Source organism: Octopus sinensis, linkage group LG6 (assembly GCF_006345805.1).
Source record: "Octopus sinensis linkage group LG6, ASM634580v1, whole genome shotgun sequence".
Classification (NCBI taxonomy): domain Eukaryota; kingdom Metazoa; phylum Mollusca; class Cephalopoda; order Octopoda; family Octopodidae; genus Octopus; species Octopus sinensis.
In genome coordinates this window covers 82,979,017-82,991,495 of record NC_043002.1, presented here as the reverse complement: position 1 = coordinate 82,991,495, position 12,479 = coordinate 82,979,017, and the positions used below count along the sequence as shown (strand labels likewise).

At 38.4% G+C, this 12,479-nt stretch overlaps 1 protein-coding gene across 2 annotated transcripts in view; it reads right to left on the bottom strand.

The window, feature by feature from the left end:
• Nucleotides 1-12,479, bottom strand: part of LOC115212766 (CWF19-like protein 2) — a 71,666-nt gene that overhangs the window by 834 nt on the left and 58,353 nt on the right. Inside the window, exon 18 of one of the 2 annotated variants that reach the window (XM_036504099.1) lies at nucleotides 1,030-1,211. In XM_036504099.1, coding sequence (XP_036359992.1) covers nucleotides 1,056-1,211 — 156 coding nt within the window. In that variant the 3' untranslated portion in view covers nucleotides 1,030-1,055. Of the gene's footprint in view, nucleotides 1-22; nucleotides 1,212-12,479 lie in introns of those variants that run through there. The other variant, XM_029781440.2, reaches the window with a different exon arrangement.

The window sequence follows — 12,479 nt, the reverse complement described above, 5'->3', positions numbered from 1 at the left end:
ATTTCAGTTTTTGGTTTGTTTGTTTTTTTCTAAATTATACTATCACTTGTTAAATACTAAACGAAAGAGTACGTTCGGTCCTCCGAAAGGCCTCTGGAGTAACGCTACTCGACAGCGTATGTAACTCGGAGGTTAGGTAATCTCTCCAGGTCGGGTAGCTACCTCTCTGCATTTAGAGGTTATGGCTCCGGTATTACAGACATGTGATTAGAATGATTCAAGCCGAGATAACCGGTAAGAGACTTAGTAGACAAAGAATGAGCAGCTTGAATAATAGCTAGTCTCATTTGGAAGCCACCCGGAAAGTATGACGGTTGCTTCTAGTACGAAGTGGTGTCTAAGGACTCTACCCCCACCCCCATGACCTTTTCAGGAACAGCGGGCAGAGAAACAGGATGGTTAGATGTTTATATTTGCTAATTGTTCAACCAGTTGTCTTTAAAAAAAAGAAAAACATAATTTGACATTTTGCAGAGTATATTTGGAATACTGCTGTCTGTTAGAAATATTGAGCAGATGACTGTTGATCGAACAACTCAGCCTGAATGTCTACAACAGTGCAGTCTCCAATTTGAGAATAATTTGGTCCCTCCAATCAATCTGGGAAAGCCCTGCAAGAAGATCATGGGGCTTTTTTCTTTGCAGACAGACATTTCGTTTCTTCTTCCGCTTAACGTCCATTTTGGGATGCTTGTATTTTTTGTTTTTATACAGCCTCGTGCTCTTTCCACTGCTAACCCTTACTTGTATTTCAAGTAAGGGAGTTTTCATCCCACTTATCTTCGAACGTGCAGTGTTACCGGATGATTTAAGGAAGGTGGCAACAGAGTCCCGTCCGTTTCCATACCAGTACAGAATCCAAGTAAACACATGCATACGACAAACCTTGTACAACTTCCGTTTACCAAATTCACTCACAAAACACTGGTCTGTATGGGGCTATGGCCAGAAAAATAAGATACAATACAATGGGACCGAACCCAAATAAAAGAATGGCTTTCATTCTATAAAATTGAAAAAGATATATACATTTCTTGGTGAAATTTTGTCCAGTTTCATGGCGAATCTTTATATTCTTGATTAGAAGTAAAGTCGTAAGGTTTCCACCAACTTGAAAACTTCAAAACTTTCTGTCGCTGAACTTCAAATTTCTCATTTCGGCCTTTACGGAAAAGATAAGGATCCGCGTCAATCATACCTCCAATAATTTCCTGTATTAGAAAAGTAGAGAACAAACAACAGACGTTATTAAAATACTTAGAAAATAAAATTGAGTATACATACAGATCAGACTGGCATGCGAGTGTGGCGGTTATGGTATTTTGCGAAGGCGCCTGACCGAGTGGTTAAAGTATTTGAGCTCACGGCCACAGATTATGAGTTCCATTCTTGGACTGAGTGGTGCGTTGTGGTTTTGAGAAAGGTGTATTTCCTCTCAAGTTGCTCCAATCTACTCAGTTGAAAATGAGTACCAGCTTAATACTGGTACAGCCGTCTCTCCATGTAACTGACACGTTTTTAAAAAGCTGTTCTGTTAATGGGTTCAACTGGAACCCTCGTCGTCGTAACCGACGGAGTACCGGTAAGTAGCATTAAAGTAATTCCGACGGATCAACAATGGGAGGACTGAGAGGATATGTTACCTGAGTCGCACTCGCTTACGAGTGGCGGCTGTGCTTAGTTCTAAAAGAGAATCAATAAACAATGAATGTTTTCAACGAGAAAGGATTTTATTTTTTCAAACAGTTGAGTAAAAGTTTACTTGGCCGAGCTTTTATTGTTATTTTTCATTTGCTAGAAATTCATTTTAGTTAATCAATTAGAGTGGCAAGCTTTAAGAAAAGTTCGTTTTTATCGCAGTACTGTTGACTTATATCGTCATCAGTGGAATTTATAGATTTTTGTATCTGACACCAGTTGGCTGGAAAAATGAGTGTCACAAACAGAGAAGGCGAGACAGAGATAGAAACAAGCAAACAAGGGAGCGGGGGCTGAGAGATTGCATTTATTCAACAGAAAATTGACTACACAGAAAACGTTTCGTTTTGTTTTTACTAGTTTCCTCTAGAGAAAAGGGCTCAACTAATGGACACTGATGCGGTTAATGTTGCCAGTCGATAGCTGCAGAGAAAGTGTATACAAGAGAGAAATTCGGAATCAGGGAGGGGGACGATATTCTAGGTAAGTATTGGATAATGAAGTTAGAACAGAAACTGAGAAGAGAATAAAATATTGATTATATATATATATATATATATATATATTATATATATATATATAAGAATTTTTTGCGTAATACGATAAAAAAAACAAGGCTGTATAGATATTAGAGCATTTATAGATGTCTTACAGCTGTTTCAAGGATATTAATAATATCCCTTCATCGGAGACGGTGTGAGAGGAAAGTTAAGTCATAGTTAGTTTAGATGTGATACAAAATATACAATATATACTTAAGCAAATGGAGCATTGCAACTAGAATTTTGTTGAATAATGATAATTAAATACAATAAAATGTTTACAGTAATTTTAGATATTTTTCTCCACATAAATATGAATTTTATTACTTTATATTTCCATTTATTCACCCACGCTATTTGCCTTCATACTTATATATATAATCATTAGAACACCTCATAGAACATAGACTTATTCTGGAAAACAATACTTTCTTCTTCAATGGAAAGAACTACATCTAAATTAAAGGGACAGCTATGGGAACGAGGTTTGTTCCCGTTTATGCGAACTCGGTGATGGGATACTTAGAGCAAAAACTCTACCAGGAAATAGAGGAGAGATACAGCACTGAATTTAGGAAGTATATTGAAAAAGCATTGAAGAGATACCTCAATGATTGCTTCATAATCTGGAAAAAACTCAAAACATTGTGGAAGAATTCAACATCCTCCTGAACAACCTACACCCATCTATCCAATTTACAAAGGAGATGAGCAGTACCAAATTACCATTCCTAGATATAATGGTGATTAAAAAGAACACCGCCATTACCACAGATATATATTATAAACACACAGATACACACTGAGAGAAAAGGACTTTATTCAGAAATTCAAACCCAAGCTTAACAAACAATGATTAAATTAATCTTATTTGGGGTTTAAAAATCTTATCCCTATAACTAAAACACAAAAAATCTCTAAAAGTACTGCTGTCATCATTTCTAAAAATAAACATTGGAAAATGGTTTGGCATCATTTCTAAAAATAGCCAGGACAAAAGACAGCCAGTCAACCACAGTTGAAACACTCCAGTCACAACCTGGGACCTTGAAGACTGCTTTAATGCAAGAAAGTATACTAGTCCCTTAATATTTGATATTCAATATTTCATCTATTCAATAAGATAATCAATACTGCATTTCATTTTACTATATATATTATTTATACTATATATTCTATATTCTACATTAATATTATAAAGAATATAAAAAACAGACAGAGTTGGAATTCCTTTGGATAATATATATATATATATATATATATATATATATATATATATATATATATATATATATATGAGTTTGATTTGAAAACCCCACTAGAATGGGAGAAAGCGCTAATGATCTAAGTGATATGATATATATATAAAAAATGTAATATAAATAAATATCTGTAAATATAAACCATCCGATCTTCTGAGTACCTCATTTCTTCTAATATATATATATATATATATATTTAGCGTTAGGAAGGGCATCCAGCCGTAGAAACACTGCCAGTTCAAACTGGACCTGATGCAGCCTTCTGGCTTCACAGACCCCAGTTAAACCGTCCAACCCATGCTAGCATGGAAAGCGGACGCTAAATGATGATGATGATGATGATATATATATATAAAGCATCATCATCATTGTTTAACGTCCGTCTTCCAAGCATGCATGGATAGGACGGTTGAGAGGAGCCTGCCAGGTAGCAAAACTACCCCAAGTTATTGTGTGTGTTTTAAGCATGGTTTTTATGGTTGGATGTCTTTCTTAACATCAACCACTTTGCGGAGTGGACTTAGTGCTTTTTACATGGCACTAGCACAGATGAAGTTAGTTTTGGCATGATTTTTACAGCTGGATGCCCTTCTGAATACTGACCACTTTACAGTGTGGATTGGATGCTTTTTACGTAGCACCAACACTGGCAGGATCACCAACTAACTCGCAAGACAAGGAATTATGAGAGGGGCAGGGACATTTGAGGGGGGGGGACTTGTGTTAGAGAGGCAGAAACAGGTGTCTTGCTATAATGGTGGGGGCATTGGTGGATGTGATCTGGTGTCAGATGAAAAGTTAGAGTGTGATAAATAGAGAAGTAGAAATAGGTGTCTTGCTATAGAGGAGGTACATGGTTACCCAGCAAGAGAGAGAGAGAAGCAAGCAAGCAAGATAGAGATAGAGAGAGGGGCACAAGAAAGAGGAAAGAAACAAGTGTGCTGATGTGAAGGAGATACCTGGTTACCTAGTCAGGGGTAAAACAAAATGTGTATATTCATATATATTCACACACACACAAACATACATTTGTGTGTATATGTATGTATGTATAAAGCCTCCACTCTTCATTAGTCCATTATCGAAGGAGGCACAATATACTTACTCAAGCAAATGGAGCATTGCAAATCGAATTTCGCAGAATAATGAGAACAAAATACAATAACATGTTTATTCAAATTTTAGATATTTTTCTCCACATAGATATGAATTTTATTACTTTATATTTCCATTTATTTACCCACGCTATTCGCCTTCATACTTATATCCATAATCATTAGAACACCTCAAAGAACTCAGACTACGTGATACTCAGTTTAAACCATTCACATTTTGAGTTGAAATCCTGGTAAGTGGGTGGGATGGGTGTGTGTGTATGGCTGTGTGTTCTAGAAATTTGCTTTGGATCCATATTGTTTTGGTATCAATGCCATTGTGCGGTATTTTATACAAGTGTCTTTTACTATAGATCTTGGCCTTTGTGTGTGTGTGTATGTGCATATATATATACACACACACACACACATACATGTATATGCATACATATATTATCTGCGGTCAGTTGTGGCGACTATGACTATATGACTTCATGGCTTTGGCATGACTTGATAAATTTTCTCCATTCTGGTCAGTTTTTCGCTTGATTTTGTCATTTATTATGATCAATACCTTTCCACTTCATGTCCCTTTTTTTGGTGTATCTTTGAATCTCAGTCTAGATGTTCTATGGTTTCTTTTCCCATTGCATAGCTGGGTGTAGAGGATTTATTTTGGGAGTTTGTTCTTGTCCATCCCATGTACACGATCCAACAAACGTAAATTTCTATCATTGAGGATTTCCATCATAGGAAGCGACCAGCACGCTGTAGGATCTCTTCATTCCTGATCTTGTCTCATTGCTCCTGTCTCATCATATATGCATGCAACCTGTCTGCAAGCTAGATTGCCTTGGAAAGCATTGTGCCGCTCTTCTATGGCATTATTTGTCTGCGGGATATCAATATGAAGCCTTCTAAAAACGTTCCACAATGATTTTGGAAATTTTGGTTTTCTTCTACTGTTGTTTGCCAATGGGCAGCCAATATAGTTATCTTTAAAATAATCGAAAATAATGTCTAAACCTTCATCATAATTTTCTAATTCACGTATGGTTTGAAACCCTGCTATGACATCATCTGTACAGAGAAATGTTTTGCTAATCACCATTTTGATTAGCATTCAAACATTTTCTTTATTAACATATCTTTCTCTTAGAGCCTCATTGGTAATCTTTCTCCATATGCTCTGTCCTAAATGGAAGAAGCATCCTGCTATGCTTGAGTGTGGCAATGTGTCATTGCATTTCTTGAAGCAATTTCAAAAGTCTGTTAAGATGGAGCTAGGATCTGGCAAAGGCTCTAGCTCTTTCAGTTTAGTGAATATTGCTGTCTAACTTTCTTCACATTTATTCGTAAGTAAAGCTTTATGGACTGTCCAGATTTCGACTCCATACGACAGGGAAGAAAGCCCTATAGCCTGCTATACCTTACATTTGACACATATAGAAACATGCTTATTTTTCCACAGCCTCTCAACTACTATCTCTGCTCATTCCAGGTCCAGTCATGCGTTACCTAAGATGTTTAGGTATTTGAAATCTTTGCATTAGGCCAACCCTTCATATCTAATACTGATGTTTTCTTTTGTTACAAATGCAGGTACATATGCATATATATATATATATATATATATATATATATATATATATATTATATATATATATATATATACATTTCTGTATATGTGTTTGTCTGCCTGTCTTTCTTGTTTGTTTGTTTGTTCAAGAACGACACAAACAACACATTTATAGCTTGTTGACATGTCAATATATACATACATATACATATATACATACATATATATAGATATATACATATATATATACATACATATATATATACGTATATATATTATATCGTATTGACAAATGGTTGATAAGGGCTGTACAGGCCCTATACAGAGAGGCCATTAGTAAGGTTAGGATTGGCAATGAGTATAGTGAAGAATTCCAGGTAGAAGTAGGGGTCCACCAAGGTTCAGCTCTTAGTCCCCTTCTATTCATCATAGTCCTTCAGGCAATAACAGAGGAATTCAAGAAGGGTTGCCCTTGGGAGCTCTTCTATGCTGATGACCTGGCCCTCATAGCAGAATCACTACCGGAACTAGAAAAGAAATTTCGGGTGTGGAAGCTAGTTTTAGAATCAAAGGGCCTTAGAGTAAATGTAGCAAAGACCAAAGTTATAGTAAGCAGAAAGGTGAACTCATCACACACCCCCTCGGGCAAGTGACCCTGCTCGATCTGTAGAAAAGGTATAGGTAGAAACTCCATAAGATGTACCCAGTGTAAGCTATGGACGCATAAGAGGTGCAGCAACATCAAAGGAAAATTAACCGAGAAGATAGCTTTCATGTGCGGCAGATGCACAGGGGCAATAGACACCACAGATACTCAGAAAACAGATTCAATCACACTCCAGGGGGAGAAACTAGAAGTAGTTGATAGTTTCCGCTACCTACGTGACAAAGTTAGTAGTAGAGGTGGATGCTCAGAGAGTGTCACCATTAGAATATGAATAGCCTGGGCAAAGTTTAGAAAGCTCATACCCCTACTGGTGACAAAGGGTCTCTCGCTCAGAATGAAAGGTAGATTGTATGATGCATGTGTGCGAACTGCCACACTTCACGGTAGAGGACTTGCGAAGACTTAAAAGAAATTAAGCTAGCATGGTCCGCTGGATGTGTAATGTCAGTGTGCACACACGACAGAGTGTAAGCACCCTGAGAGAAATGCTGGACTTAAGAAGCATCAGATGTGGTGTGCAAGAGCAACGCTTGCGATGGTATGGTGATGTACTGCGGATGGATGAGGAGAGATGTGTGAAGAAGTGCCACTCCCAAACAGTTGAAGGTATCCAGGGGAGAGGTAGACCCAGGAAGACATGGGATGAAGTAGTCAAGCATGACCTTCAAACGTTGGGCCTCACAGAGGCAATGATGAAAGACTGAGATCTCTGGAGATATGCTGTGACTGCAAAGACCCAACAAATAATGTGAGTTCAAGGCTGCTTCCTGCACCAGTTTCACATAGCCCCAGCCCATCCAAAGTACCTTGGATTGCAGAATGACCTGCTATGCTTACCTTGGATCATAGGGTGACCTGCTGTGGTTGAGGAGACCTACTAAGTCAAGTACATCAACATCAAAATAAATATCAAATGGAAATTGTAGTTGTGATACCTGTGCCAGTGGCACATAAAAAGCACCATCCGAACATGGTGAATGCCAGTCCCACCTTGACTGGCTTCTGTGCCAGTGGCATGTAAAAAGCACCAACCGATTGTGGCACCTGTGCCAGTGGCACATAAAAAGCACCCATTACACTCACGGAGTGGTTGGGGTTAGGAAGGGCATCAAGCTGTAGAAACACTGCCAGATTAGACTGGAGTCTGGTGCAGCCTCCTGGCTTCCCAGAGCCCAGTCGAACTGTCCAACCAATGCTAGCATGGAAAATGGATGTTAAACGATGATGATGATGATAATGATGATATATTATATTATATTTTACTAATTTATATATCCTATGAATCATTTGATATTTAATATATATTTTATATATTATATAATTAGTATACAATACTATAATAATGTAATAAATTCATAGCGTCCCCCTTCCTTCCAATGCTTTCTTTTTCTCTACTGCTGCCACCACTTCCTAAGGCACAAGCGCCCACATAGACAGTCTCAGTGGCCGTGTGGGGCGGTAGCACCCACTTTGAGAGCATATGTTATACACTTTCTACAGCCATACATGCATACATACATAATATACCCACTTACCAGGATTTCAACTCAAAATGTGAAAGGTTTAAACTGGGTATCACGTAGTCTGAGTTCTATGAGGTTTTCAAATGGTTATGTATATAAGTATGAAGGTGAATAGCGTGGGTAAATAAATGGAAATATAAAGTAATAAAATTCATATTTATGTGGAGAAAAATATCTAAAATTTGAATAAACATGTTATTGTATTTTGTTCTCATTATTCTGCGAAATTCGATTTGCAATGCTCCATTTGTTTGAGTAAGTATATTGTGTCTCCTTCAGGTTAACTCCTTCGGTAATGGACTAATGAAGGGTGGAGTCTTTAGAGACACACACACACACACACACACACACACACACATATACACATACAAATAGGTGTGAGTGCACCTGTTATGAATTTTAATAGCCACATCACTGTTTATCATGGGTCGATTTCTATGAGAATTTTCATGGTTCACCAGGCCTGCACGACTCAAACACCTCCGCCAACAAATCACACACATAAAAAGCAACACTCTCCCACTTTACACAGTTTCCCACTTCTAAGCCCCCTCCTATTTCTCTCATACTTTACAGTCAAACCTTGAACAACCATCATGCACTATCTTCCTCCATCCATCTCGGTCTTGTGCCTCCTTCTCCCAATTACCAGCTGCAATTCCTGTCTGTATTAGAGCATTTTTAAGGCAATCCTTAAACCTTAGTTTGGGCTTATGCGCTGGTATCCTGCCATCTTTCAGCTCATGCTACAATAGCTGCTTGGGCAGTCGCTCATTCCTCATCGTTACCAAATGTACCCCCACACACACTTCAAACGTCTTTGCAAAATCATTCACTCTTTTTTCTCAGACAGTATTGATGAAATCGTTCCAATTGCTTTACCTGCCTACAATAAACAACCGATGCCTCACTTCCATATAGTACAGATAGGACAACAGCATGTGTTATATACCTTAACTTTTATTTGTGAAGATATATTATGTTGTTTCCACAGTCGCCTTTCAAGCCTACCAAAAGCACTACTAGCCAAGCTGATTCTGTATGAAACTTCATCCTCAACACCAGCAGTGCTCAAGGTACTTCCTAAATAAATAAATCTACGTACAGTCTCCAACCTTTGACCATTCACAGTTATAAAAGGTTCAACATACATCTTGGAGGGAGCAGGCTGGCACATTAAAATATATATATATATATATATATATATATATATATATATATATGCATATAATTAATATCTGTATGTATGTATGTATGTATGTATGTATGTATGCATGTATATATGTATGTATGCATGTATATATGTATGCATGCATGTATGTATGCATATATGTATGTCTAAGGCCGTCATAGTCACGACAACTGACTGCAGACAATAAATGTATGCATATACATGTATGTGTGTGTGTGTGTGTATATATATATATATAATTTTAATCCAAACGGGAAACAAAAAAACAACAACAATGGAACAATTACAGTATTATTATTAATAGGCGCTCAGGAAAAGGAAGCAGGGAGGTATGACGTTTCGAGCGGAGCTCTTCGTCGGAAACATAAAGAAGGAAGAGAGAGGAAAGAAAGATCCCAGAGCGGGCACAGGAGGAAAGAGAAAAAGGACGACTGGTGTTTACGAGTTGCACATGGTGAAAGGCGGATGTTTACGAAAACAGAGCAAAGTGGTTTTTAAAGGCAAAAGTGGAGACAAGGTTGGTACGCAACAGATGTGTGTGTATGTGTGAGTGTGGTGCTTGTGCGTGTGTGTATGTGTGTGTGTGAGGCGAGATGAAAAAACAAAAAAATATATATGTGTGTGTTAGTGTGTGCGTCTGTGTGTAGGCGTGTGAGGTAGGGCGAGATAGTGGTCAGCTTAGCAGACAAAGGTCAGTAGTAAGAAAAAGAAGGAAGGAGGAAGGGAGGGAGGGGAAGGGTTGGGGGCGTATGTAGCGTGCCAGCGTTTGTTGAGTAGTAGTGTGTGTGTGTGTCCAGTGTCGTGGTGGTATAAATGGCGAGTAGATTGAATGTGTGTAAGAGTAATGTATATATTTAAGCAATGTGTGTATATGTGTGCGCGTGTGTGTAACGAAAAAGGGGGGGGGGTTCAGGAAAAAGGACTCCAGCTGAGGGGAAGATGGAAGAGTGGTCCCGCGGAGGCGGGCGTGGGAAAACCCAACGACACGCGACGGTCCCAGGAACGGGCGGGAGGTCTGTCGTCGGTTCAAGAGCGAGGTGCCTGCGGAGCGTATGCGTACGCGAACCGGCGCAAGCGCGTGCGTGCGCGAGCCTGCGAGTATGTGCGTAAGTATGTATGTGTGTGGATGTGTGAGTGTGTCTGTGTGTATGTCCGGGTGGCAGTGTGTCCGATGAATGTATGTGAGTATGTGTGTATGTATGTGTGTGCATAGATGTATGTCCGTGTGTGTGTGTGGTGTGTATGTGTGTGAGTGTGTATGTATGTACGTGTGGGTGTGGGGAAGTGTGTATGTGCATGTGTGTGCGCGTACATACAGGTGTGTGAGTGAGTGTGTGTGTGTGTTGTATGTATGTGTGAGTGTGTATGTATGTGTGTGTAGGATGCATGTATGTGTATGGGTGTATGTATGCGTGTGTGTATGCGTGTAGGTGTGCGCGTGTGCATGCATGCATGCATGCATGTGCGTATGTGTGTGTGTGTGTGCATGTGTGTGGGTATATATGTATGTGCGTATATGTGTGTGTGTGTGCGTACATGTGTGTGTGTGTATGCATGTGTGTGTATGTAGGTGTGTGGGCGTGTGTGTATAGGTGTATGTATGTAAGTATGTATGGGTGTGTCCGTGTATGTGTGTGTATGTATGTGTGTATGTAGGTGTGTGGGCGTGTGTATATGTGTGTGTATGTAGGTGTGTGGGCGTGTGTATATAGGTGTATGTGTGTATGTCTGGGTGTGTCCGTGCATGTTTGTGTGTGTGTGTGTATGCATGTGTATGTAGGTGTGTGTGTACGTGTGTAATGTATGTGTGTATGCGTGTGTGTAGGTGCGTGTGTATGTGTGTGGGAGTGTAGGTGTGTGTGTGCGTGTGCGTGTGCGTGTTTATGTTGGTGTGTGCGTATGTGAGTGTGAGTGTATGGGTGTTTGTCATGCATGTGTGTGCGCGTGCAGGTGAGTGTGTGTGTAAGTATGTGTGTGTGTATGTTTGTGTGAGTGTGTATGTGTGTATGTCTGTGTGTATGTATGTGCGTATAGGAGTATGTGGGTATGTGTGTGTGTATGTATATGTGTGTGTATGTATGTATGTGTGTGTGTGTGCATGTGTATAAGTATATTGTGTGTGCGTATGTGTGTATATGTGTATGTGTGTGTGTTTATGTATGTGTGTATGTATGTGTATAGGCGTGTGTGTGTAGATGTATGTATGGGTGTGTGTCCGTGTGTGTTTGTGTGTGTGTGTAGGTAGATGTGTGTGTCTGAGTGAGGGTATGGCTGTGTAGGTGTGTGTGTGTGTATGAATGTAAGTGTGTGTATACAAGTGTAATGTATGTATGTAGGTGTGTGTGTGTGTGTGTATGTGTACGTGTGCGTGTGTATGTGTGTGTGTGTATGCATGTGAGTGTGAGTGTATGGGTGTATGTCTGTGTGTGTGTATGTCTGAAGTAGGTATGTATGTGTATGTATGTATGTGTGTGTGTGTGTGCAGGTATGTGTGTGTATGTGTGTGTGTGAGTAGGTGTGCGTGTATGTATGTGGGTGGGGATGACGATGATGATGATGATGATGATATATACAAATATATATATACATACATATATATGTATATATATATATACATATATATGTATATATATATATACATATATATACATACATATATATGTATATATATATACATATATATATACACATATATATACATACATATATATACACATATACATTATATATATATAATACATATATATATTATATATTATACATATATATATATATATACATATATACATATTAATATATATTACATATTACATATATATATATATATATATATATATATATTATACATATTATATATATATATACATATTTACATATATACATACATATATACATATTTATATATATATATATACATATTTA